Source organism: Rhinoraja longicauda, chromosome 1 (assembly GCF_053455715.1).
Source record: "Rhinoraja longicauda isolate Sanriku21f chromosome 1, sRhiLon1.1, whole genome shotgun sequence".
In the NCBI taxonomy this organism is placed as follows: Eukaryota; Metazoa; Chordata; class Chondrichthyes; order Rajiformes; family Arhynchobatidae; genus Rhinoraja; species Rhinoraja longicauda.
This window is the reverse complement of record NC_135953.1, coordinates 77,723,963-77,751,411: the sequence shown is the minus strand read 5'-3', so window position 1 is coordinate 77,751,411 and position 27,449 is coordinate 77,723,963. Positions and strand designations below refer to the sequence as shown.

Below are 27,449 nucleotides of genomic sequence, written 5' to 3'. Positions count from 1 at the left end.
AAAGTTAACTAAAAAGGCAATACGGGGAGAAAAGATGAGGTACGAGGGTAAACTAGCCAATAATATAAAGGAGGATAGCAAAAGTTTTTTTAGGTACGTGAAGAGGAAAAAAATAGTCAAGGCAAATGTGGGTCCCTTGAAGACAGAAGCAGGGGAATTTATTATGGGGAACAAAGAAATGGCAGACGAGTTAAACCGTTACTTTGGATCTGTCTTCACTGAGGAAGATACACACAATCTCCCAAATGTTCTAGGGGCCGGAGAACCTAGGGTGATGGAGGAACTGAAGGAAATCCACATTAGGCAGGAAATGGTTTTGGGTAGACTGATGGGACTGAAGGCTGATAAATCCCCAGGGCCTGATGGTCTGCATCCCAGAGTACTTAAGGAGGTGGCTCTAGAAATAGTGGAAGCATTGGAGATCATTTTTCAATGTTCTATAGATTCAGGATCAGTTCCTGTGGATTGGAGGATAGCAAATGTTATCCCACTTTTTAAGAAAGGAGGGAGAGAGAAAACGGGGAATTATAGACCAGTTAGTCTGACATCAGTGGTGGGGAAGATGCTGGAGTCAATTATAAAAGACGAAATTGCTGAGCATTTGGATAGCAGTAACGGGATCATTCCGAGTCAGCATGGATTTACGAAGGGGAAATCATGCTTGACAAATCTACTGGAATTTTTTGAGGATGTAACTAGGAAAATTGACAAGGGAGAGTCAGTGGATGTGGTGTACCTCGACTTTCAGAAAGCCTTCGACAAGGTCCCACATAGGAGATTAGTGGGCAAAATTAGGGCACATGGTATTGGGGGTAGGGTACTGACATGGATAGAAAATTGGTTGACAGACAGAAAGCAAAGAGTGGGGATAAATGGGTCCCTTTCGGAATGGCAGGCAGTGACCAGTGGGGTACCGCAAGGTTCGGTGCTGGGACCCCAGCTATTTACGATATACATTAATGACTTAGACGAAGGGATTAAAAGTACCATTAGCAAATTTGCAGATGATACTAAGTTGGGGGGTAGTGTGAATTGTGAGGAAGATGCAATAAGGCTGCAGGGTGACTTGGACAGGTTGTGTGAGTGGGCGGATACATGGCAGATGCAGTTTAATGTAGATAAGTGTGAGGTTATTCACTTTGGAAGTAAGAATAGAAAGACAGATTATTATCTGAATGGTGTCAAGTTAGGAGGAGGGGGAGTTCAACGAGATCTGGGTGTCCTAGTGCATCAGTCAATGAAAGGAAGCATGCAGGTACAGCAGGCAGTGAAGAAAGCCAATGGAATGTTGGCCTTCGTAACAAGAGGAGTTGAGTATAGGAGCAAAGAGGTCCTTCTACAGTTGTACCGGGCCCTGGTGAGACCGCACCTGGAGTACTGTGTGCAGTTTTGGTCTCCAAATTTGAGGAAGGATATTCTTGCTATGGAGGGCGTGCAGCGTAGGTTCACTAGGTTAATTCCCGGAATGGCGGGACTGTCGTATGTTGAAAGGCTGGAGCGATTGGGCTTGTATACACTGAAATTTAGAAGGATGAGGGGGGATCTTATTGAAACATATAAGATAATTAGGGGATTGGACACATTAGAGGCAGATAACATGTTCCCAATGTTAGGGGAGTCCAGAACAAGGGGCCACAGTTTGAGAATAAGGGGTAGGCCATTTAGAACGGAGATGAGGAAGAACTTTTTCAGTCAGAGGGTGGTGAAGGTGTGGAATTCTCTGCCTCAGAAGGCAGTGGAGGCCAGTTCGTTGGATGCTTTCAAGAGAGAGCTGGATAGAGCTCTTGAGGATAGCGGAGTGAGGGGGTATGGGGAGAAGGCAGGAACGGGGTACTGATTGAGTGATCAGCCATGATCGCATTGAATGGCGGTGCTGGCTCGAAGGGCTGAATGGCCTACTCCTGCACCTATTGTCTATTGTCTATTGTCTATTGAAACTCTCATTGGAATCAGACATTACTTCTAGGAGCATTAGTAAGACATGGAACCACAAGCCTACCATAATCTTCAAGATGATCATGACTGATGTGACTCAGACTCAGTTACATTTTCCAGCCCATTACCTTGACTACATTAAAAACTAAAATGATTTAATGTGTTTGAGGCAACACATTTCAACTATTTCAACATTGAATCTTTTTGGAGGCTCCACTTTATCAGCTCACTGGATTACAGAATTCCAAACATTCACAATCCTGTTACGGAAGAAATTCCTCCTCGTCGCCACATGAAATGGGCAAACCTTTTTATCCTGAATCTACGTCCAATGCTTCAACATTTCTACGAAATGTCTACCCTGTCAAGATTCCTCAGAATCCCATATCTTTAATGAGATCACCTCTCATTCTTCAAAGTTCTAATGAACACCGACCCAATCATTTTGTTTGTTTCTCTCGTAATACAGGTCCCAAATCGCAGGTATCCACTTAATGAACTTTATCTCACTTTCCTCCATACAAATGTATCCTCAAACCAGGGGAGACAAATTATACTCACACCAATACCCTGATAGTTGGATCACTCTTTAAACATTTTTTTACTCTGTCCCCTTTACAATAAAAGTAATCATCCAATTTGCCTTTCTAATTACTTGCTGCAATTGCCCACTAAATTCTTTAATCTTTCTTAAATAATAATCTGTTTTATAATGCTTTCTACTGAAGAGGATAACTTCCCAATTCTGCAAATAATCTGCTAAATTCTACTGAATGGATTAACCCATGTACTTTTGAAGACTCTTTTTTATTTATGTGCTATTAGCAAATTAGGCACAAGGCAGATATGCTGAAAAAACAGGTCAGGAATATCAGTGGAGGTAGAAACAGTGTTAGCATCTGAGGTCAACCACCTTGCATTAGTTCTGTTTTAATGAAAGAATATTGACCTATAACTGATCTGCTGATTATTTATGGTATTTTCATTTTTTAAATCTCAGATTTATATCATATGATTTTTTGATTTTAGCTTCAATATACCTGGTCCCACCACCTAAGACATCAATATTGATTATGAATAGTTTTCAGAATGAATCCAAATGGCATCATACTAATTAAACTTTGCCAACCTGAAAGTGAACAATTGATCTTTATTCAATCGTGTTTAATTAATTCATGCTTAATTTAGAATATATTCTCTCCAATACCAAGAGCTCTTATTTTGTGCAATAGTATTTTGCGTCCCTTTATCAAATGCCAATATATTAAATACCTTTTATCTATCCAGATTATTACAGCCTCAAATAATTCTGATAACCCTATGTTGGCTTCAGGAGACCATAATTATGATTTTCTCAATGTTTTATTATTACATTTTTAAATAATAATTTACATAATTATCTCCAAACATGCCCAAGTTACTAAAACAGAATAAACATTTTAGTTACTGGAGGCATTACCAACAAAATTTACCTTTTTAATAGAATTGTCATAATTCAATGAATAATCATTTCAAGTTTAGTACAACAACATTTTTCTCCACTTTAATTTAGTATTACAAACATAGAGCAAATATCACATTAGTATTATAGTGTAACTTTAAAGCCAAGCAATGGACTTACCACAAGTCAGAAGTTCTTTCTTAACACTCATCACAAGCTGCCTCTGCAGAGACCTTGGGAAGGCACATTTAGTTTCCCTGACAGTTACATTTTTGGTCTTTATCCATTGTATCACCCAAAGTAAGTTGCAATCACACAAAAGATAGTCTGTCTGAAATTCTCTGGCAATGATAAATTTAAAAATTAAATGCTTGGTTTTAGACAGGTCTTGCCTTACAGGCACTGCTCCCTCAATCCAACCACACATGCAAATGTAAAAAGCATTGAGATCAATGTTATCCATAAACAGGCATGACATATATTTGATCGATCCACAGTACTGGTGCTTAAGTTATTTTTTTGTTTATCAAATTATCTTCATGGTATAATCTAAAATATTTTCCAATTTTGTGGTTTGAAATTATTGATTTTGTACAGTTCTATAAGAATGGTACATGGACACTAAAAATATGATAGTTACTGTAATATATTGGGGTCACTATATACTAGCATGGAAATTATGATAATAATAATAATAATAATATATCCCTTTATTTGTCCCACACCGTGGAAATTTGCAGTGTTACAGCAGCAAAGTGGATAGCAAGAGACATTCATTATAAATTAAAATAAAGATAAGGATAATTGTTATCATTTACTGTGGTTTTTTTTAAACTGTTACTGTTAACTGTTACTGCTAATATGAGAACTTCAAGAAATCCAAAATTTGTGTAGGTTTTTTTTACATAAGTGATTTTTATGAAACCATGATATTGATAGTTCTGTTGTAAAACCACCTGCTTTAGAAAATAGCATAATAAAAATAATTGTGTCAATAGGGAAAAGGGGTTAAGGGCGAGAGAGGATCAGACTGGCAATAGCAAAGATTTTTTCCTACAGAACTTTCAAGCCTAAAGTCTAAAACATTAAAAAAGTGGGGTTTTTCCATTTATGACCTTTAAAAACTGTAATTTATTGGTTGACACTCTGTGGGGGATTCATCTCCTTTAAGCTCATCTTTTGTCATGAGTCTGTCTGTCTACAATCAGTCCATATTGGAGGGAAAATAAACATTGTATAGGAAATACAGCAAATATTTAATTTCTTCAATGCTATACTATAGGATTATAATCCTTGATTGATATAAACAGGAGGATAGATTTCGCTCTCTCCCACCATAATTAAAAGTGAACCACACATAAACTACATTAAACCATCTCTACTTTTTTCTACTGAGAAAATGCAAATCTACTACAATTACAGTGATATATATATTAGAAGAACAACCATAGAAATGCTACTTTACATTTTGATCCATCTTTACGATGAAGAGGTACATACATATACTGTTTCCAAAAAATAAACGTCAATATCTGCTCATCATGCAAAACAATGGCCACATACATTATTTCGTAGCTTTGATTATCAAAGGCACAAAAATCAATCAACTTAATTTTAATTATCCAGGCAACATTCCAAAAATGAATTTAACTGTTACATTTTATTCTGTAATAAAGGTAAGTATATCGGTTAACAATAAATTGTTTTGGAGAGAAACATTTAGATTCATGTAAAAAAACAAAGTTAATAGCATGTGTTTCTTGTTACATTATACCAGAATTTAGATATGATAGTGGCATATCAGAGATTTTTAGCTAGGCATACAGGAAGCAAAGAGTAGGAATAAACGGGTCCTTTTCAGAATGGCAGGCAGTGACTAGTGGGGTACCGCAAGGCTCAGTGCTGGGACCCCAGCTATTTACAATATATATTAATGATTTGGACAAGGGAATTGAATGCAACATCTCCAAGTTTGCGGATGACACGAAGCTGGGGGGCAGTGTTAGCTGTGAGGAGGATGCTAGGAGGCTGCAACGTGAGGTTAGGTGAGTGGGCAAAGGCATGGCAGATGCAGTATAATGTGGATAAATGTGAGGTTATCCACTTTGGTGGCAAGAACAGGAAAGCAGACTATTACCTGAATGGTGGCCGATTAGGAGAAGGGGAGATGCAACGAAGGGCCGAATGGCCTACTCCTGCACCTATTTTCTATGTTTCTATGCTGGGAATGGAGAGATATGAATTATATGCATGCAGATAAGAGTTGGTCTTGGCATTATGTTTGGCGCAGATATAAGAGTCCCAAGGGCCTGTTCTTGTGCTGCATTGTTCTAATTTTTTTAAATATATTAAGTGGAAAGTTAAAACAGACAGCTTTGTGAGGAACTACTAAGAAGCAAATAAAATCAGTGGCCAACTTACACATATTTCAGCATCTGCAAGTCCTTAAATATCCCTTCAGACAGTGTAGAGAAGAGGTTTCCTGAAATGTTCCTGAAAAATGAGAATAGGTTAAAAGAATTGATTGTAAAATATCGTTAACGCTTAGTTTTGGATTTGTAGAGGACACACAATTGTGAGGAATGGGCAACACCGATTAAAACTGCAAAAAAATTAACATACATTTATAAAATTGAACAATATGCATACAATGGGCAAATTAATTTTTAAATTACTAGGTGTATTACAATTTCCCAAGAAAGATGAGACATTATTTGAAAAGTTATAATTCTAGTGGGGCAGTAAAACCCTGAGCTGCCCCATCTCACTTATTTTAGCACTCTGAAGAGAAATGCACTAAACAACCTTGTTTTACACATACTGGAAAGGCAACCTAATAAAAAGTCTTCATAAATGGAAGGGATATCAAAAGAACTTTCTTTCCTAGAGAGTGGTAAGAATTCAAAATTCAGCAAAACTTGGTACAGCTGAAGTGAATTGTACAGAGGTAGTTTAGTGGTAACAGGATTTCACAATCATATTTTAATAGCCAAGTATGTTTTACAACATACAGGAATTTCATTTGCCATACTGTCATAACAATAAAAAGCAACAGAACACACAAAATACATTTTAACATGAACATCCACCATGGTGACTCCTCCGCATTCCTCACTGTGATGGAGGGTGAAAAAAGTTCAATCTCTTCCCTTCTTTTGTCCTCCAGCAGTCGGGAGCCTCGAACCTTCCATTAACGGGACAATATTACTCCCATAGCCGGCGATCAGGCCTTCCTCGTCAGGGCCATCCAGCTCCTGCATCGGGGGGGGGGGGGGATCTCAGTTCCCTTGCGCCGGGCGATCGATCCCTGGGTCAGGGCTATTGAATCGTGCGGCTTCGGAGCTTCCCGACGTCGGTATCAACCTGGGTGCGAGCTCCTTGATGTTAAAGTCCGCAGGCCGCAGTTGGAGCGTCGGTTCAGGCAAGGAATCCGCTCCGATGGTAAGTCCACGCCCTGCGGGGCTCAGTCAGTCCCGGGCAAGGCCTCCAGCTCCACGATGTTAGGCCGCAGAGCGACCAGAGATATGATCCGGAAAACAATCACATCTCCGGCAAGGTAAGAGATTGAAAGAAAGTTTCCCCCGACCCCCCAAATAAAACAAACTAGAGAACATCAACACATACTTTTAAAACTCACTAAAAATAACAAAAAAAGACGAAAAGGACAGACTGTAGGCGAGGCTGCCATCGAAGCGCCACTCGGTGTAATTTTCAGAACACTAATATATTTGAATGTAGAATCAAATCAACATCAATATACAGAACATTTTAAAACAAAATTTATAATTAGATTTTAATTACTTACAATCGTATAAGATTTGACAAGCCTCTGAACATTTCCCCATTTAGACAGCTTAACTTGTTGCTAGATAAATCCCTGCAAGAAAAATTAAGAATAATTCACCAGTTATATCAAATAATTTATGCAATAGCAGTCTTTAGTCCCTACTTTTAAAGAACATCTCATTTTATGATGGCAGACGTTAAACATCATATTTTTTTCTTCATTTCAGTGGATTTTTCACTTATAGGCCAGAAGGACAACCACTGTCCAGCTCCCAAAATTATGCAGAAGCACAATGACAAGGATTCCCATCAGATCCTTCCACACAAAATATGCTGACTGGCATCTTTAGGCTGAAAGGTTAAACAGAAGCCACATGTGGCTGTTTAGACAGATGTTAAATTAAGATACAAACAATTCTCAAAGAACCTTGTCAGGTTGAAGATGACTTGTTTCCATTCCAGGCAGCTGATGGACGAATGTGAGATCTGCAGCCTCTGTCGAAGGCAGGCCAGATGCCAGTTGACGAGACAGGTGAGGGGGCAGTGAGAGAGGCGGTGCACGCAGACTATTTTTGCTGGACTTTCATTTACACTCAACGAGGAGATTAAAGGATCTCAGAGCCATGTCAAATGCTCTTTCGCTACATTGAATAATCATGGGCTAGAAATTCTTGCAATCAACGAGGATGCCATAATATTTTAAGGAGGCCAGAATATCTTGAATTATTTCCTCAGTTCTCATAATCATTGTGACAAAAGAGTTTGGTGGACCCTTTGTTTCACTCATAACGTAGATTTCTGAAGAAATACTGACCCCTTTCTTTGCCTGGCCATCATTTTTACACTTGGTTCAATTTTAATTTATGAATTCATATTAATGAGGTTGCTGTTGCCAAACTCGCTACCTTATCAATGAAGCCTGTTGGGCTCACTGACTCTCTGGCCACTGACACTGACCATTGTGACAGGGTGCCTGTTTCAGGCACTGGGTCTCCTACAATATTTCATAATAGACAATCATGGTTCCGATTTTGGAAAACACCTGGCTACGTTCTCATTTTACTCATCGGGAAGAAGATATCGGGAAGAAAAATCTACTTGCTGAACTTCTGCCAGGTTGGATGTACGCGAGTCTCTTCATAATAATAATATTCATTTATTGTCATTGCAACGAGTACAACGAAATTAAAAAATAGCCAATCCTGACGGTGCGTACAAACATATATGCAATAAATGCAAAAACAAATAAATACATAAATACAATTATATTAAGTACAAGATTTTTTAATGGTGTTGCCTAGTGCAAAGGTAGTGTTCAGTTCTTGTATGGCCCTGGGGTAAAAACTGTTCTTAAGTCTGTTTGTTCGGTATTTGATCGACCTGAAACGTCGACCAGAGGGCAGATGAACAAACAGACGGTGGCCGGGGTGGGATGGATCTTTTATTATTTTGCCTGCTCTACTGAGGCAGCGTAGGCTGAACAGGTGCTCCAGGGAGGGCAGTGAGCAGCCGATGATCTTCTGGGCCGTCGTGATGACCCTCTGAAGGGCCTTCCTGTCCTTTTCTGAGCAGCTGGCATACCATGTGGTTATACAGTATGCCAGCACACTCTCGATGGAGCAGCGATAGAAGGACAACATGAGCTTCTCCTGCAGGTTGGTTTTCCTGAGGATCCTCAGGAAGTGGAGTCTCTGCTGTGCCTTCTTTACTGTGGTGATGGTGTTGGTAGACCAGGTAAGATCCTCTGCGATGTGCGTACCCAGGAACCTGAAAGCGGGTACCCTTTCCACACAGACCCCATTGATGTAGAGTGGGTCGTATTCTACACTGGTTTTTCTAAAGTCAATTATAAGTTCCTTTGTTTTGGAGGAGTTCAGGACCAGATTGTTCACTGAACACCATGCTGCCAGCCTTTGGATTTCATCCCTATAGGCTGTCTCATCTCCTCCTGAGATGAGTCCAACCACAGTCGTGTCATCCGCGAACTTGATGATGGTGTTGGTGGGATGGGTGGGGGCGCAGTCGTGAGTGTAGAGGGAGTAAAGGATGGGGCTCAACTCATCTGAGTGGAGGGAAATGGTTGCAGAGAAGGTAACTTTCAATTTTTACTTCATTATATTCTCTTAAATGCTTAAAAACAAATGCTTTTGAGTGAAAAATTTTAGTTTAATTTAAATTTTTCATTTTTAATTGCTTCCAAATGGGGAATTTCGACAAGTAGGTTTATGACTTTACCAACTTGCAATGTTTTTTTTGAGCAGTAACATGGCTGGGTGTTGATTTGTGGACATGCATAGGCCCTTGCCATTTTGGATCTGGAACTGACCACCAAGTTAACGTTCACATCTCATTCTGTATGCAAAAGGAAAAGAAAAGTGATGGAAGAATTCAGTAGGTCAGGCAGCAGCTGTGGAGGGATGGACAGACAATGTTTTGGGTTGGGGCCCCTCTTCAGTTCCTCTAGCACTTTGTTTTTTGCTCAACATTCCACCAGCTATATTGTGTTTCATTCGCTATGTTATCACATCCTATATTTCCACTGCAGTTCCCTTCTGTATGTTTTGCTGTTCTATTAACCTGCCTCTGATTCACAGTAGTCCTCTTTCACAAAAAGAACTAGAAGCAAACCAGGCCTTCTCCCAACCAAAGATAGGAGATTGGATTGCACCCAATCTTAACAGCAGTTTCGCCTTTCTAATTTTAAGTGGCACCTGCCAAATGCTTCAGAGGAGATTCATGGAGAAGCTTGTACTCGCTCATGCGCTTTTCACATTTTGTTGTCAGAGGACTATTCATGGTCTCGACATCCAAAGCAATAAGATCTACCATGTGAATACAACTAAATTAAGCTTGTTGGGCAGGGGGAGTAGAGAATGTGGGGAGCAAAATCAGACAGTGGACTCGTACTAGTAAAATCCCAACAATTATCTTCCTTTGTTCAAGACCAAAACTGATTATCCATTTACAAGAGACTAACCGCCATAGAAGCATTTTTCTTCGTAATATTCTAGGCATTTCCATCACTACTGCAAGCTTTTTAATTATTTATTTTTTAAATTTCTTTTTCTAAGCAAATAAATGTGAATGATTTTTTAATCTTTACGTAGAAATTGCTCAGGCATCCCTTTGCTGATCCATTCCAGAAAGTCATAAAGCAAAAAAGGTTTTAAAGTAACCAATACTCAATGCCTTCAACATCCACCTGTTTGAACAAGTGTACATAAAAGGGAAATAAAGAGCAGGCCTGGAGGCGAGAAATAAACCCCAATCGGCAGAGTAAGCTCTGATAAAGGCAGCCACAATGGTTAAATGAAAAAAACCTCTAGACATACACCACGAGTGACTTTAAAACATGCTAAACCTAGGAAAGAATGGATTCATGACAAATGAGAAAATGCTGTTTTTAAAAGTCAATATTGCAGCAAAGTCTCTCGCGTTAAATGGACAGATCTGTGCCATAACCAATTTGAATAGCTGAATGACTTCACCTTAAGTATAAGAAAATATAAGAAGGTATTTATTCAGAAGGTATTTATTCACAAAATGCTGGAGTAACTCAGCAGGTCAGGCAGGCAGCTTCTTCAGAACGGTCTCGACCCGAAACATCACCCATTCCTTCTCTCCCGAGATAATGCCTGACCTGCTGAGTTACTCCAGCATTTTGTGAATAAATGACTTCACCTTTAAGTCTGTACTGAGAAGTATCCAAACAAGTCAATGGATGACCAGAATAAACAAATTACTTGGGGGCGCAGCTTTAAATATTGGTACTCATGCTGTCTAATTTGAAGAGTTTGAGCTGCACAGGTCATAAAGATTATAAATGATGAAAATCCATATTTTAGCCTTACAGCTCTAATATTTGGATGCTAGTATAAAAGCATCAAACTATTAGATCATTATTACAGGAGAGTGGAAATTTTGAGTATAATTTCCATGTTTTTAAATTCAGGAGGGGGGGGGGGGGCAGGGAAGAGGGTTAAATTGTCAGATTTAGATGAAATGCCAATTATCAACCCCACCTATTTCCAATCCATTAAAGTTAAAACAAAGACACTTAAATCAGTTTACAAATAAATGAGCTTTCAACTATTACCCCATTTCACCCTCCTATAGATGATGAGATTTTCAACCTGAAAGTTGCTCCAAAACAACCATCGGAATCATAATGGTTTTTCTAACACATTCATTGGGATGTGCTCATTGTTAGCTATGTTGCGATTTATGAACAACTTCTCTGGTTACCATTGAACTGGGTCAGAAAAAAATCAGTGACAGGCCTCGAGTCATAAAGCACAGACAAGGTGGGGAAGACAGATTTCCTCTCTTGTACCAGATGGATTATTTTGCCAATCTAATGAATTAAAGTTTACTGTTACCGCAATTAAATTTTTATTTTGCTTCCAAATTACTTGAAAAGAAATTTCCCAGCTGCCGTATTGGGTTTGAACTCTTATCTCTGCACCTACAAAGCCATAGCCTAGTTGTGGATGTCTCATCCGAGTATGCATATGTTCCAATACTCACAGTCTTTTCAGTGCTGAAAGTCCCCAGAAAGCACCCAATTCTACATTACTGATAAGATTGTTCCTCATATCTCTGCAAAAAAAAAGAAAATTCAAACATTAATTGAAATACTTTATTAGTTATTATGCAGTTTTTACTCTTCCTATCCAATTGATCTAAGAATGAGATTTTCCAAGTTATCAACGAGTTGGTCGCTCATGAGAGCTTCTTTTCTAGCAGTGTATACTTGACTCCAGTGTATTAATTGATAAAAACTTTGCTAAATTTATTGATAACATTTTGGAGGTCTTCTAGATTTAGATCACCTACTAAATTATAACTGTAGTTATTGTTGGTAGATGTTTAATGTAACAAAATAATGTGTTTGTTAAGTCTTTTTTTTAAATGAGCACAATCAGTAAGACAGATATATTTTAAAAATCTATATATTTAAAGCACATGTCAGAAGTAATATGGGGAAAAAGTATATATCTTTGTAAAAATGCATGTAATGTACTTTTGTTATGATTTCAGAACCGGAAAATGGAAATAAAGTGATACCAAAAAAATGTAAACATTTTGTACAGCTCTTAAACTAATTATCTTTTATTACCATCCAAGAGAATTTGTTAAAAGTAAAATATGAATCTTCAGCTTGTACATATTTAGACACAAAAACTAAATGCATCTTATATTTGAAGCTGTCACAAAAATGATTCTCTCACACAGCTGCCGGTCATTTCACTTAATAACAAGTTCTTCAAAGATTCGGTGTGTCAAGGGACCAACATGCAAGCATAAACATATCACTGAAAAGCAATCTTTGATAGCCTTGCATTATGTGGCAGTGCATTCCCAGAATGACAAACTTCATTGTGATAGTGGTAAGTGCTCAATTTTGGCTTGTTGAGACGTGCCAAATCAGATACACTTCCAAAACATGATAGTGGTTGAAAATACCAGAACCCAGATAAAAGTAATGGAATGTGGAGACAAGAGACTAAAGACACAACTTGCTGGTCTTTTGCTCTCAAAGCCATGCCGAAGAGCGATAGAGCACAAGTCAAATTATGAGTTACACATATTTGCCAGTTCATTCTATTGTGAAAAAGAGGCAACATGTGACAATTAGATATTGCTTTGAAAACAATTTAATTTCAAAATATGTTGAGCTTTTTCATATGTGAGCAGCACAAAAGCAACAAGTCACACACTATTTTCATCATCCCATTAACTATAAGAAACTCAGATTTGTTTCAAACATGGTAACATGCCAGCTGTGACAATGTTCACCTGATTAAACATTGAAGAATGGGTAAATTGCACTGGGGAATTATGGGAATATCATCACTTAAATTCAGGCATTGACAAAGTGATCATTGTTAACTTCAGATGCTTAAGTGATTTTTCATTGAGATCCAGAATTCACAAAATTGGAAGCTCACTATTGGAATATTTTTTTTAATTACCTAACTTTTCCCTTGAATTGTATTTACATTTTGATCCAAGTACACAGTATATAGTACACAAGCCACAAATTACAATTTAGTGACATTGTACAACACACAGACACCATCAGCTCTGCATTCACGTTTCCATAGCTCCATAATAAAAAGTCACCAGGTAGCATTATCATAGTTTTGTCAACACTAATATTTTTGTGATACAAAAATAATAAAACAAAATAATGGCTCATATTTACCCAATTCCCATTTTAATATTTTAGCCCAACATCTTTAACTCCTTGCATCTGAAACATCCTTGCTGACAACATAAAGCTTCTAGGTGCAAATTGCTTGATTAAGATATTTTGTCAGAAGGCAAGTTTCAAAGGATGCTTATTCAAGTTGTTGAATAAAAAGACAGTATATTAATTAAACTGTAACAGATTAATGGTCATCTTCAGTACTTCTAACTCTTTCGTGTTTCTGTATCAGCGGTAGCAGTCAAATGGAACAGTTCAATTCATGCTTCATTGTTGTACACAAACACACACACACCACCCTATAATGTAAAGGGATTCTCGATTTGCCAAATTGACAATTTCAGCACATAATTTCATTTGTAATTAGTCCTCTTTTTAGGTAGCTGTGAGACCATCATTTTGAGGTAATCCTTCCTGCAAACAATCTTCCATTGTGAAAGGTTTTGCTTCAGGACAGCGATACCTTTCTGCACATGCTCTATCTTCAGTTCTGCATCAGTCAAATACCGGAAGCGACTTATTTTCTATTGAGTGGAGAAGGAGGAGATAGGTGAAAAAGAGAAGGAGAGACTAAACAAAGGTGGAAGGCCATTCATTGCTGTAAGGCTCTGGGGTTGAATTCATTCAGCTGATGATTTAGACAGAGGGCTAAATAATTCTCGCCAGCAGAGAAAAGCCCATTCCGTGACAAAGGCTGCACTGCAAGCATTGTGCTGCACTCTAAAAAAATCTTTATGGAGCTAATTTTAAAACAAAATCTTGTATTTTACAGAAATGTACACTTTTCTTTCCTGCATCTAGCCTGTTCAAACTCTTAAGAATTTTACGTTCCAGAAGATCCCCTGTCATCCTTCTAAATTCCAGTGAATGCAAGCCCAGTCGATCCATTCTTTCATCAACAACGACACAGTTGATACCCTGGTATCTGCCACAAGTAAAAATCCATGGTGCCATTTCTCACAGTTCTATTGCAGTCGTGCAGCAAAGATCATGTCTACCGTGCCTGTAGGTGGATTCAAAGAGAAGCTGCTCAGCCTTGGGGAGGGGGGGGGGGGGTGAGCAATTGAGGCAGATCCAAAATGACACAAAATTCATTGTCTTCTAGTCAGCAGTGATCCTTCCCCTCCTTTAGGCTTCTGAGATCTGAACTAACTATGCAGACATCTCAAGCTCCTGCAGGGATACCAAAAGTTGTGCCTCCATAAAATCCTCCAGCTTAACCATAAGGATATGTGAAGCAATATCAGCATGTTGCCCCTAGATACTCGGCTACACTGAGCTACACCAAGCAGACCACATGGCACACTTACCTGACACCTGATTTCCAAAATGAACACCCTATTCCAAGCTCTGTCATGGTGAAAGATTACCCGGTGGACAGTGGCAAAGATTCAAAGACAATCTAAAAGCCTCCATTTTAAAAAGAAAACAATATCCACATTGACTCTTGAGAATCCCTGGCCCACGACTGCTCATATTTGGGGTGATACTTGGAATGCCTGCATCGCCATTGTTCCCGCTCTTCACCTCTGCAGTTCCTAGATTGGCCTCATCAGTCACCCCTCTACCTTTGAAACCAACTGTAGCAGCTTATACATCGGATGGAAAGTTTAGCAAAGCACTGGCTGGAGTAATTTATGAGAGTTGCCACTAGCCTGCAGGCCTTGCACTGAGTGCCAACAGAATGCGACAGTCCACACAGTGTCCTCCTGGAAAGTAAGTAGTTTGAAACAGAAGTCAGTTTGAAATATGATAGTTCCCCAGATAGCTAAGAGAGAGAGAGAAAAAAAATGAACAAGCACAAAAGGCGTCAGGCATGTATTTTAAATGTGTAAATTTCAACAGAGCAACTCAATTGGACATTTAACTAGTGCTCTCGGACAGTTGCTCAAAGATTGAACTTTTGTTTGATTAAATACCCCGATGTAGTATGTTGCAACTTTACTGACAAACACTGAAACCTGAAAATTCACAGAGCAGAGGAAAGATATACAAAGAAAGAAGTGTTCTCGTCCTCATTTATATGTGTACCAGCTTGGACCGAATGACAAATAGGAGATAGAATTTCATTGATAAATGTTGATGCAGAAAATAGACACAAAATGCAATTCCGTATGGCGCCTCAGACAAATTACATAGAATGGGGTAATTGTACAAGACTCTGAGGCAACTTTCCCAGTGTTTGTTATGTTAAACAAGTCTGCAGTCTCAAGAAATCTTGAAGAAACAGTGATACTTTTCAGTCCTGCTGTTATTCTCAAGGCATACTGTTAAAACAAACTAAGCTTGTTGATATTAGTTACAGTATTACACCTTTTGTTTTTGCCTGTAATAAATCTTCATTTTGAATGAATGGTCTTCTTTTCTCTAAAACAGTACTATCTCAACAGAACAACAAAAATTGGGGAGATCCAACGTAGAAAAGCTCGATAATTATTTCCCATTGAAACAATTGTACTATAAGAACAGGCCCTACACGGTCCCTTTAATCTGTTGCACTATCAAATTTCATTATTTTTTTGTCTCTAAAATATTATCCAACAATAAAAATATAACCCGAATGAATCATTGCCAAATACCAAAAATAAACAGAAAGCTCTAAAATTAGAATTACATTTGAACCGTTCATTGAAAATTAATCCAGGATACACCTAAAAACAGCTGCACCACTGAACTGAAAAGTCACAATACAAACTTAGAGCTTACATAAACAAACATTATGCAGTATCCAGTCTTCAGTTGTAAACTCTTATCTCATTTATCATTAAATGGTGGAAAGATGAAAGAATTAAACAGCACATGTTCACCTCTGAGACATTCCAGGTTATCACATACTGGCATTTTGAAGTCCAATTACTGTTATTGGGTTGGGATGCCATTCAACCAAGTGTAGTGCATGAAGCACCAACTAAATGGATTTTTGCACTGTTAGCTGCAACCCACAAATACCTGCTTTCTCTTGAAAAAAAGTACAATGAAATCTTGTTCATCTTAGCAGAAAGATGCTTTCCTTTAATATCTCCCCCAAAAGACAATAGACAATAGGTGCAGGAGGCCATTCGGCCCTTCGAGCCAGCACCGCCAGACGACATCTGTCTCTCAATATGCAACAATTACAAAACCATTCCTACAATAAAATGTATCAAGAGTAAAATATAACATACAAACATTCTACCTCAGATAGTTGGACAAAAGTATCAGCATAAATAAGATCCTGAAATTCTTGAGAGGAACTTAATTCCCAAATTCACTTACGGATACTGTAACCCTTCATTATAATGGACCACGGGGAGTGGGGGGAAGGGGGAAATGGAGTCCAATATTGGCGATTGTCCACTATAACCATGTAACCAGCATCCCTGGAGAACATGGATAGGTGACATTTCAGGTAGACCCTTCTTTAGACTCATGGTCCAGAACTGAGCCTGGAATCCAGGTGAGTTGACGGCCCCAACCTGCTGGTGACTGGGGGAGAGGAGAGGATCAGCGGAGTCAAAGCCCGCGCGCGGGTGGCCAGTGTGCAGGTAAGGGTCGATGCGGCCTGGAAGTGGCAGAGGAAGCTGTGTGAGTTGGTGGTGGCAGAAGGCCAGGACTGGAAGTTGCGCGAGCTGGAGATGGCGCGAGGGGTAGTTGGGGCTGTGAGCGACCAGAGAGGCGGTGAGAGCAGGTGGTGCAGTAAGGAACCCAGTTAAGTAGGTCAGTCTGCTATAATCAAAATCCATTATAAAGAGGTCCATTAAAATGAGGGTTTACTGTAATCTAAACATCATCTTAACATGAAAAATATCAACACTATAAAATATAACTGGAAGGTGTGTATCCATTCTGGGTCAGAGCGCGAATGTTAACAGAAATCAATGTGTGACATTTTCTATAGAAGGAACACTCGAGTAATGTCAATGGTTTGTTTATCATAAATGCTCCCTGTAAAATGCTGCATTTTGAAAGGAATGGGCTTCAGATCCCCTTGCTCAGTTAACAAATGTTTAGTTTCTTAGTGCCGTTATCGGCCGTTAGAAAAACTAAAAAAATCAAAGCTAATTGCCAACAGTATTGAAAGCCAAAAAAGTTAAATGGGATCAACTAGAACTGAAAAACCTACGATTATCTGTAAAACATCTTTCTCTGGTACAGGTGACTGGAGCACTATCAGATATTAACTCGTATTAAAAGTTCTTCATCTGAGTCTTAAGATTTCATTATGCCTGTCAACCAAATTTAAGCTTTTAATACATGCCATTTTTATGTCACTTGACATGGTAGATGCAATTAGTTTATTATTGTCAAGTATACGGAGGTACTGTAAAATGTTTTGTTCTGCAATCAAACAATGATCATATTGATGGAATATAGATCGTATACTTTACATAATACCACTAGAGTGCAGCATATCATTCTCAGCATTGTGGAGCACCAGTTCTGCAGACATTGTCCAATGTCTTCAATGGGGTAGAGGTGAATTGGACAATACAAAACCCTGATAACAGAGGGGAGTCATGAACCATGAGTCTGGTGGTTCATGCTTTCAAGCTTCTATAGCTTTTGCCGGATGTGATCAGGGAGAAGGAAGAACGACCGGGATGGAACAAGTTTTTGATTATGTTGGATGCTTTTCGAGACAGTGTGAAGTGCAATTGGAGTCAATGGTGGGAAGTCTGGTTTGTATGATGGACTGGTCAATAAAAACAATTCTGTAATTTTTTACAATGTTCACCTTGGCTGCTGTATCTAGAACTATGGGTCATATTCTGAAAACAGAAAGTTTTCTGTTTTCAGGACAAGGGGAGGAAAAGATTCTTCACCCAGAGGCCCATGAATCTTTGAAACTCTCCATCCAAAAACTCTCCACCCTTGGCGGGACAGGCGCAGCGATAGAGTTGCTGCCTTACAGCACCAGTGACCCAGGTTCAATCATGACTCCAGGTGCTGTCCGTACGGAGTTTGTACGTTTTTTTCCCGTGACTGTGTGGGTTTTCCCTGGGTGCTCCGATTTCCTCCCACATCTCCGAAGATGTACTGGTCTGTAGGGCTTTGGTAAAGATTGTAAATTGTCCCTAGTGTGTAGGATAGTGCTAGTGTATGGAAATAGATGGTCAGCCCGGACTCGGTGGGCCGAAGGGCCTGTTTCTGCGCTGTATCTCCAAACTAAATTAAAAGTGCTATGGAGGCTCACTTGCTGAGTACATTTGAGGCAGAGCCCGACAGATTTCTGGATGTTATTGGTATCAAGGCATATGGATAGCACATAAAATTGGTGTGGAGGTAAAAGATCAGCCCTGATTTTACTGAATGGAGAAACAGACGTGAAGAGCTAATTGGACTAATCTTTATGTCTGAAGTATAAGATCCAGCACAATGATTCATTCCATTTCATAATCCATTCACAATTTCATATAATGGATGGAGATTAGTTAACTAATGAAAAACTCTGAACCCAGAAGTTTAAGTCACTCAGCTAGATAATAATCTTGAAGTAAATTGTCAAGTTACACAATGTGCGGGGATCGTTGGTCGGCGAGGACCCGGTGGGCCGAAGGGCCTGTTTCCGCACTGTATCTCTAAACTAAATTCCCTTTTTATCGTATGCTCATCTCTCATGAATCACTGGAAAGGCTTCGTTAGTCTAAAATCCTTTCGGGCACAGTCACCAACAAAATACTTTTATTTGCAGCTGTGGTGTTTGATCCTCTTTTGAGCTAAGCAGCATCTACAATGTAATAATTTTAACCTTTTCCCTCCTTAACGACCCACAGCAGCATTCTATCAGTCCTACAAGTTGTCATAATGATTCCACAAATCAACCTGATGACATTTGGTTTCTTCATTTCTAGAGCCACTTCCTTGATGGTCTGCATCCCAGGGTTCTCAAGGAGGTGGCTCTAGAAATTGTGGACGCATTGGTGATCATTTTCCAATGTTCTATAGATTCAGGATCAGTTCCTGTGGATTGGAGGGTAGCTAATGTTATCCCACTTTTCAAGAAAGGAGCGAAGGAGAAAACGGGGAATTATAGCCCAGTTAGCCTGACTTCGATGATGGGGAAAATGCTGGAGTCAATTATTAAAGAGGTAATAACGGCACTTTTGGATAGTAATAAAAGGATTGGTCCAAGTCAGCATAGATTTATGAAAGGGAAATCCTGCTTGACTAATCTGCTGGAATTTTTTGAGGATGTAACAAGTAAAATGGATGAGGGAGAGCCAGTGAATATAGTGTATCAGAACTTTCAGAAAGCCTTTGTTAAGGTCCCACACAGAAAGTTGGTGAGCAAATTTAGAGCACATGGTATTGGGGGTAGGGTATTGACATGGATAGAGAATTGGTTGGCAGACAGGAAGCAAAGAATAGGAATAAATGGGTCCTTTTCAGAATAGCAGGCAGTGGAGAGTGGAGTGCCGCAAGGCTCGGTGCTGGGGCCGTAACTATTTACAATATATATTAATGATTTGGATGATGGAATTAGAAGTAACACTAGCAAGTTTGCAAATGACACAAAGCTGGGTGGCAGTGTGAACTGCGAAGAGGATGTTAGGAGGTTGCAGGATGACTTGAACAGGTTGAGTGAGTGGGCAGATGCATGGCAGATGAAGTATAATGTAGATAAATGTGAGGTTATCCACTTTTGCGGCAAAAACAAGGAGGCAGATTATTATCTGAATGGTATCAGATTAGATAACGGGGAAGTACAACGAGACCAGTCAGTTAAAGTATGCAGGTACAGCAGGCAGTGAAGAAAGCTAATGGCATGTTGGCCTTCATAACGAGAGGATTATAGGAGTAAAGAAGTCCTTCTGTAGTTGTATGGGGCACTGGTGAGGCCACATCTGGAGTATTGTGTGGAGTTTTGGTCTCCTAATTTGAGGAAGGACTTCCTTGCTATTGAGGCAGTGCAGTGTAGGTTCACGAGGTTAATCCCCGGGATGGCGGGATTGTCATATATGAGGAAAGATTGGGAAGACTGGGCTTGTATTCACTGGAGTTTAAAAGGATGAAAGGGGATCTTACAGAGACATATAAAATTATGAAAAGACTGGACAAGCTGGATGCAGGAAAAATGTTCCCAATATTGGGGGAGTCCAGAACCAGGGGCCACAGTCTAAAATTAAAGGGGAGGCCATTTAAAACTGATGTAAGAAAAAACTTTTTCACCCAGAGTTGTAAAAATTTGTGGAATTCTCTGCCACAGAAGGCAGTGGAGGCCAATTCACTGGATGAATTTAAAAGAGAGTTAAATAGAGCTCATGGGGCTAGTGGAATCAAGGGATATGGGGAGAAGGCAGGCACGGGTTACTGATTGTGGATGATCAGCCATGATCACAATGAATGGCGGTGCTGGCTCGAAGGGCCAAATGGCCTCCTCCTGCACCTATTTTCTATGTTTCTGTTTCAAGTTGAGTCTCATCCACTTTCATTCATCACCATGGAGGCCTTTCCTATATGCCATCAGTGCTTGCAGAGTCAATTTCCACATTTATTTAGAAAATACCAAACTTATTGCCTGCTTTCACATTTTATGACAGCTGCTGTCTCGTTTGGCACACTAAATATTACCTAGTATGAGACAGACGTAATACATCTGTAATGTAATGATATCAGGCCTGAATCATCATGTGCAGGTCCGCCAGCAGGTTGTGCATTCCTTTCCCAGTCGCTGATCATATGATAGTTGCACAATGTCCATTTCCTGGTCAAACGGGTAAATGTTTTGATCTGTTTCTGTTTCTAGCTTCTCAAGGTAGATTGTATTGATAACAAAAATGCAAAAGCAGTGGCTCAAGGCTCTCTTGTTCAATCTTCTTCCATAATATAAGGAAAAGCTGGCATAACCTGAACCTTAAGGCCATCACAACAAAAATAATTCCATCTATATACAGATGATACTGAAAAAGTATTTTTAGCAGAAATGTGAATTAGTTCTACTCAAATTATCTAGAAAAGTTAGAAAACCAGATTGTTGCTATAATCGCAGAACGGTACATTCATAGCAGCGAGCAGTTACAATTTTCACAATACTGTCTACATCAGAAAGAGATGGGAGAACAATAAATTCAGGTGTGGAATCATTGCTCATTTCATATGAATATTAAGGAAAAGTCCTTTGATATGGAAAGCTTTTACAATGGCACAATAGGGGCACATTACCACGGCAAGATGTAAAGTCAAGAATGATAATCCCTGACTCACCTAAATATCTTTAGGGTAGATCTCTATTATATGCGTGGTAAACAGCTCTGATTTCACAAACACAAATCCTTATAGATAACTGACAGGTATCAACATGTTAAAAAATAAATCTAAGTGTCACATAGTGTAATAATTCTACAGTTTTTCATTTATCTTAAGGAAAGTATGTTTGATACAGTTTCAGATCATTTTCAGCGATAATGATTTGCCATTGCTTATTAGAAACCTAACTGGAGACAGGTTAAGCAGTTTTCCTTATGTCGAGTAGCCTATTATGTATTATTCAAAAACATTAAAACAAAATAAATACAACATAATGGAACAAAACTCATTGAATAAGAATTAGCAATTTTTTTTCCATCATTGGAGACTGTTCCTATTTTAGTAAATGTCTTGTGAACAAAAATGATAATTGAAAAAAAATCTAATTGAAAAGTGACATGTCCTGTGGATAGAGGGTGACCAGTGTTTGTACTGTATTATATTTAGATTTCTACAAAGTACTGGATAAAGATTTCACTTGTAGGAGACACTTGGGGGTGACTCAGAATATTTGGAAACTTCTTCCTCAAACTAATGGAAGCAGAGTCATTGAATTTTTTAAAGACAGATGTGCATAGATTTTTGATACGCAATAGAATAAAAGATTAATTATGGTGGGAATTGCCGAATTGAGGCTGGAATCAGTTCAGCCAAGATCTTCTTAAATGGCAGAGCAGGAGATGAGTGGCCTCCTTTTGTCCTAATTCATTGTCACTTCTGGGAAAGGAGATACCAGATAACAGTTTCAATTGTCCAATATATATCGAGTCAAAAAGCATGAAAACCAGTCCTTTAGTCAAAATAGTCCATGCTACCCAGGTTTTATAACTGTTCAAGTCCCATTTGCTCCTTTAAGGGGTAATTCCTTAATGACAAATGTCTCCACAAGACCAGATAATATCCTAGAGGAACACCATCTCATATTTCACTTGGGCAGCTTACAGCCCAGTGGTATGGATATTGATTTCTCTAACTTCAAGTCACCCTTGCATCCCCTCTCTCTCCATCCCTCCCCCACCCAAGTCACACTAGCTTCTCGTTCCCACCTTGCAAACAGATAACAATGGCCTGCTTCCTTTATCAGTGTTACTTTTTTGCATATCTTGCATTAATTTGTTCTCTGCCAAACATTATGACCTGATGAGACAGAACATTATGACCACCTGCCTAATATGCTGTTGGTCCTCCGTGTGCACCCCTATATGCAGCAGGGTGCGATGCACTGTGTATTGTGACACATTCCTCCCATGACCACCATTAAAATTTTATGTGACTTGTGCCACAGTGGACCTTCTGTCGGTTCGGACCAGATGGGATAGCCTTCGTTGCCCTCGTGCATCGATGAGCCTTGGGCGCCAAACACCCTGTCGTTGGTTTGTGGTTTGTCCCTCCTCGGACCACTGTCAGTAGGTACTCACCACTGCTGACCGGGAGCACCCTACAAGCCTTGCTGTTTCAGAGATGCTCTGACCCAGTTGTCTGGCCTTAACAATTTGGCCCTTGTCAAAGTCGCTCAGGTCTTTATTCCTGCCCATTTCTCCTGCATCCAACACATCAACCTCAAGAACTAACTGTTCACTTGCTGCCTAATATATCGCATCCCTTGAGAGGTGCCATTGTAACAAGATAATCAATGTTCTTCACTTCACCTGTCAGTGGTCAAATGTTTTGGCTGATCGGTGTATCTCTCTACATCATCGTCTGTATCTCTCGTTTCCCTTTCCCCTAACTCTAGTCTGAAGGCTCTCGACCAAAAACATCAACCATTCCTTCTCTCCAGAGATACTGCCTGGCCCGCTGAGTTACTCCAGCATTTTTTATCTATCTTTGGTTTAAACCAACATCTGCAGTTCCTTCCTACACAGTCTGTCCGAAATCTTTAACAGTTTATTTCAAAAGGAAGAACAATAAACCAGCTCGCCTAAAGTCAGCTGCAAAATTTTAGAAATCATAATTAAAAATAAAAAGTGAGAATTAAAATATGCATGAGATTACCATGGTGTAGCCTGTATGGTTTTGGCAATACAAATCTTTCAGAAATGTAATTGTTTATTTTTGTCACAACAACTGAATCAGAAAATTAAAAGTACAACGAATCTCAATCTCTTAAGTGTCGAAATTTGGACAGTTGGCCTACAGACGAAATTGCAGAAGGGCTTGCCTGAACCATCCAGACCATTTTTGATACAGGGCAAGTGCCACAAGGAAATCACAAATAAGTTACTCTTGTCATTAAAAAAATGGAAGCCTGTCAGCTACAGAACAATCAGTTTAACCACAATAGTGGAGGGTTTTGAAATGATAATTAGGGATCAACTTAATATCAGAGAAATACGAGTTAAGAAAGGTAGATCTCGTGAAGATTTGTTAAATGACAAAGCTGGCTTGAATAAACATTCTTTTTATAATGAGGTAACAGGGACAACTGCTGAATAGTAAATGGGTATAAATGAATTTTCTGGTAGTATCTGGAAAACCCACTCAAATGCTGTTTGGCAAAATTGAAGAGCATGGAATGGAGGTCATTTACAATAAATAGGTTAAAAATTGCCCAAGGACAGAAAGCAGAGAGTTATGATAAGCATTCACATTTGATACTGCAGTATGGTTAAACAATGATATTTCTGATGACGAGTTTACAAACTATTGTGTTTTTTAATATACTAATGTCTTAAAGGTGGGTGCATACTTTGAACCTGGTTGGTGATGGTTCACAAGATTGATTCCTGGAATGAAGAGTTGGACTTTTGAGAAAAGATTCAGCATAGTTTAAAAAAATTAAAACGTGGTCTCATCAAAAGTACAAGAGTTCAAGCTGCTTGATAGGGCAGATGCTGAAGCGGTTTTTACCTCAGGCGATAACTTAAAACTGGGGTCAATGTCTCAAAATAAGGGCTTTCCTATTTTAAGGGAGAAATGAAGGAAGATGGATGGCCAAGATTATACAGAGGTGCCGCGGTAGAGTTGCTGCCTTACAATGTTAGAGACCAGCGTTCGATCCGACTATGTTTTCTGTATGGACGGAGATTATACATTCTCTCCGTGACTGGAGTTTCCTTTGAGTACCCCATTTTCCTCCAACATTCCAAAGATATGCAGGTTTGTAGGTTAATTGACTTCTGTAAATTGTCCTTAGTGTGTCGAATAGAACGATTGTACATGCGTGACCGTTGGTCAGCGTGGACTCAGTGGGTCTGTTTTCATTCTGTATCGCTAAAACTAAATGTAGCCTTATTCTCAGAAAGATACACATGCACACACACACACAAACTAAATTGAAAACATTTCCTTTCGAGTAATAACTCAAACAAAAAAATTCCTGCAATTAAGTAGATACTTTACAATTCAGTTTCTGAAGGTCCATAAAATAAATTATCTAAGGGAAGTTACATATGGTAGGGAAATGTAATTTCACTCTCCTTTCAATAAAAAAATTGTGTTTTGCTTTACATCAGATTTTGTTTAGCGGTTAATATCCCTTGGGCTTGATTTTTTCCATCTAATTGAAAACTATGCTTTCAATTAAAAATGAGCTTAAGACACAAAAATAATCATGCCCAATATTCTTTTGATTAATATTTTGTATCTTGGATTTAGTAGTTTGAAGCAGTATTATTTGAGGGTTGGGGTGGGTTGGTCCTCCTTTGAGGGATCCTGACCACTTTCTTTTTTTTTTTCCTATTCAGATGTGCAGCACTTTGGTCAACGTGGGTTGTTTTTAAATGTGCTATACAAATAAAATTGACTTGACTTGACTTGACTTATTTCAGCTCAGATCGGATGCCGGCTCTTACCCATGAAGCAATATTTCTTTCTCAAAGGTTTTCCTCTCATGTTGAAAGGAACTGTTAACATTCGTGCAATTCAGGTTGAGGTAACAAGAAACCCAAAAAGCAAAATTGATATGTTTTGCCAGTTGTAAAAGTTAATATCAACATGTAACAGGTTAATTATATTAGCCATGGAAATTTACGATGGAAAAGAGAGGAAAAGTCAGATAATTTTTGAGTGAAAAGAGGGCACCAGAATGCTGAGAATATTTGAGAGTAGGATAAAATTTCTCTTGATGTTGTTTGATGTCTATAAACCCGTTCTTTGAAGTATCAGAAATAGTTTATGATTAGATTAAAAAAAAGAATTGCCACTGGGTAGAATACTAACTATCCTTCAATAGCTGCATTTGTTCTTTTAAAAAAAGACATCCATTCCACATGCGGATATCCTAACCAATGTCGATTTTGCAACCAATTTGTGAAACACTTGCTTTGTTCATAAGTTGTTCCGATCTACCAGCTGCTTGATATTATAATTCCCACACTCTCATTTGTCCATTGAACAGTTCCAAAAAGAGAAGAAAAAAAATCACTAGAAGCTTTGGGGAAAATGTGTTATCTTTCTCCCTAGCTCCCTGGAACTGTCTGGTTTGAACACTGACCTTCAACATTTCAGATGTTAACTAAATTACCATTTTCAGAAGAGATTTCATTTCCATTTTTTCCTACCGCTTGGTTTCTTCCTCTTAGATATGTTCAACTTGTTAATTAACCTATTTTTTCCTCCAATTCTGACTGATCTGTCACAGGTTTTCTACATTTTACTTTTCTAAATTCATGTAACCAACCCAGTTCGCTTGAACAGAAAACGAGTTTTTTAACATAAATCTACCTATATAATTGTGTGTGGGCTTAGGTTTTCACAATACACTGTAAACACTGCTCCCATAGTCAGACGCCAGAGCCACAGTTAGAACAATGGCATCTTATTTATCTATTTATTCAATTCTCTATGTTCTAGAAATCCCTGTAAAGCGTCTTTGAGTGTTTGAAAAGCGCTATATAAATGTAATGCATTATTATTATTATTATTAATAATATATTCCATTAATTCGTCCCACACATTGCACTGTTCCCTGCGGAACCCCTGTGCTGCAGACCACCAAGTCCAAGACCAGTTCCTTTGTCCTCACATACTGCGGTCGGTTGGTGAGGTAGTCCAGAATCCAGGATGTGAGGTGGTGATCCACTCCTGTGCGCTCCAGCTTGCCCCCCAGAAGCCCCGGCTGGATGGTGTTGAATGCACTGGAGAAATCAAAAAACATGATTCTCACAGTGCTATCTGGCTTCTCCAGATGTGAAAGAGCTCTATTCCGTAGATAGATGATGGCGTCCTCCACCCCGATGCGAGTCTGGTAGGCGAACTGCAGCGGATCCATTGATGGTCTCACCAGGGGGCGGAGATGGGCGAGGACCAGACATTCCAGTGTCTTCATCAGGTGTGATGTCAGTGCCACCGGCCTGTAGCTGTTGAGTTCTTTCGGGTGCTGCATCTTTGGTACCGGTACCATGCAGGATGTTTTCCACAGTTGTGGAACTCTCCCCAGTTTCAGGCTCAGATTGAAGACATGCTCCACTATTCCGTACAGCTGGTCTGCACAGGACTTGAGGAGCCTCGAGCTGATGCCGTCCGGACCAGCCGCCTTCCTCGCATTGATCTTCCTGAGCTCATTTCTCACCTGGTCTGTGGAGAAAGACAGATTGTAGCACAGGGGCTGGGTGCTCAAGGGTGTGAGAGGAGGAGGGGGTGTGGGGGGGGTGGGGGTGGGGGGGTGGGAGGAGGTGTGGGGGGAGGAGGTGGCGGTGGCAGGGTTGGGGCAGGAGAAGCAGAAGCAGTGGGTGGTGACTGTGACCCAAGTGCTGTGGGAGGGGAGGTCGGGCAGTGTACTGGACGTGCAGACAAGGGGGTCACAGCCATTTGCAGCAGGAGTGACTGGACTGGGGGTCCAGCCATTTGGAAAATTATCCAGATAGAATCTCTTCACAAAATGCAGGACAAACATTAACAACATGATGG

The 27,449-nt window shown here is 39.4% G+C and overlaps 1 protein-coding gene across 2 annotated transcripts in view; it reads right to left on the bottom strand.

Moving 5' to 3' along the window:
• The window catches only part of adgra3 (adhesion G protein-coupled receptor A3), a 106,038-nt gene that overhangs the window by 31,498 nt on the left and 47,091 nt on the right, over nucleotides 1-27,449 (bottom strand). For both annotated transcript variants that reach the window (XM_078400611.1, XM_078400621.1), the window contains exons 3-6: nucleotides 11,690-11,761; nucleotides 7,182-7,253; nucleotides 5,798-5,869; nucleotides 3,557-3,717 (exon numbers count right to left, since the gene is read on the bottom strand). In XM_078400611.1, the coding sequence (XP_078256737.1) occupies nucleotides 3,557-3,717; nucleotides 5,798-5,869; nucleotides 7,182-7,253; nucleotides 11,690-11,761 (377 nt within the window). The remainder of the gene's footprint in view (nucleotides 1-3,556; nucleotides 3,718-5,797; nucleotides 5,870-7,181; nucleotides 7,254-11,689; nucleotides 11,762-27,449) is intronic.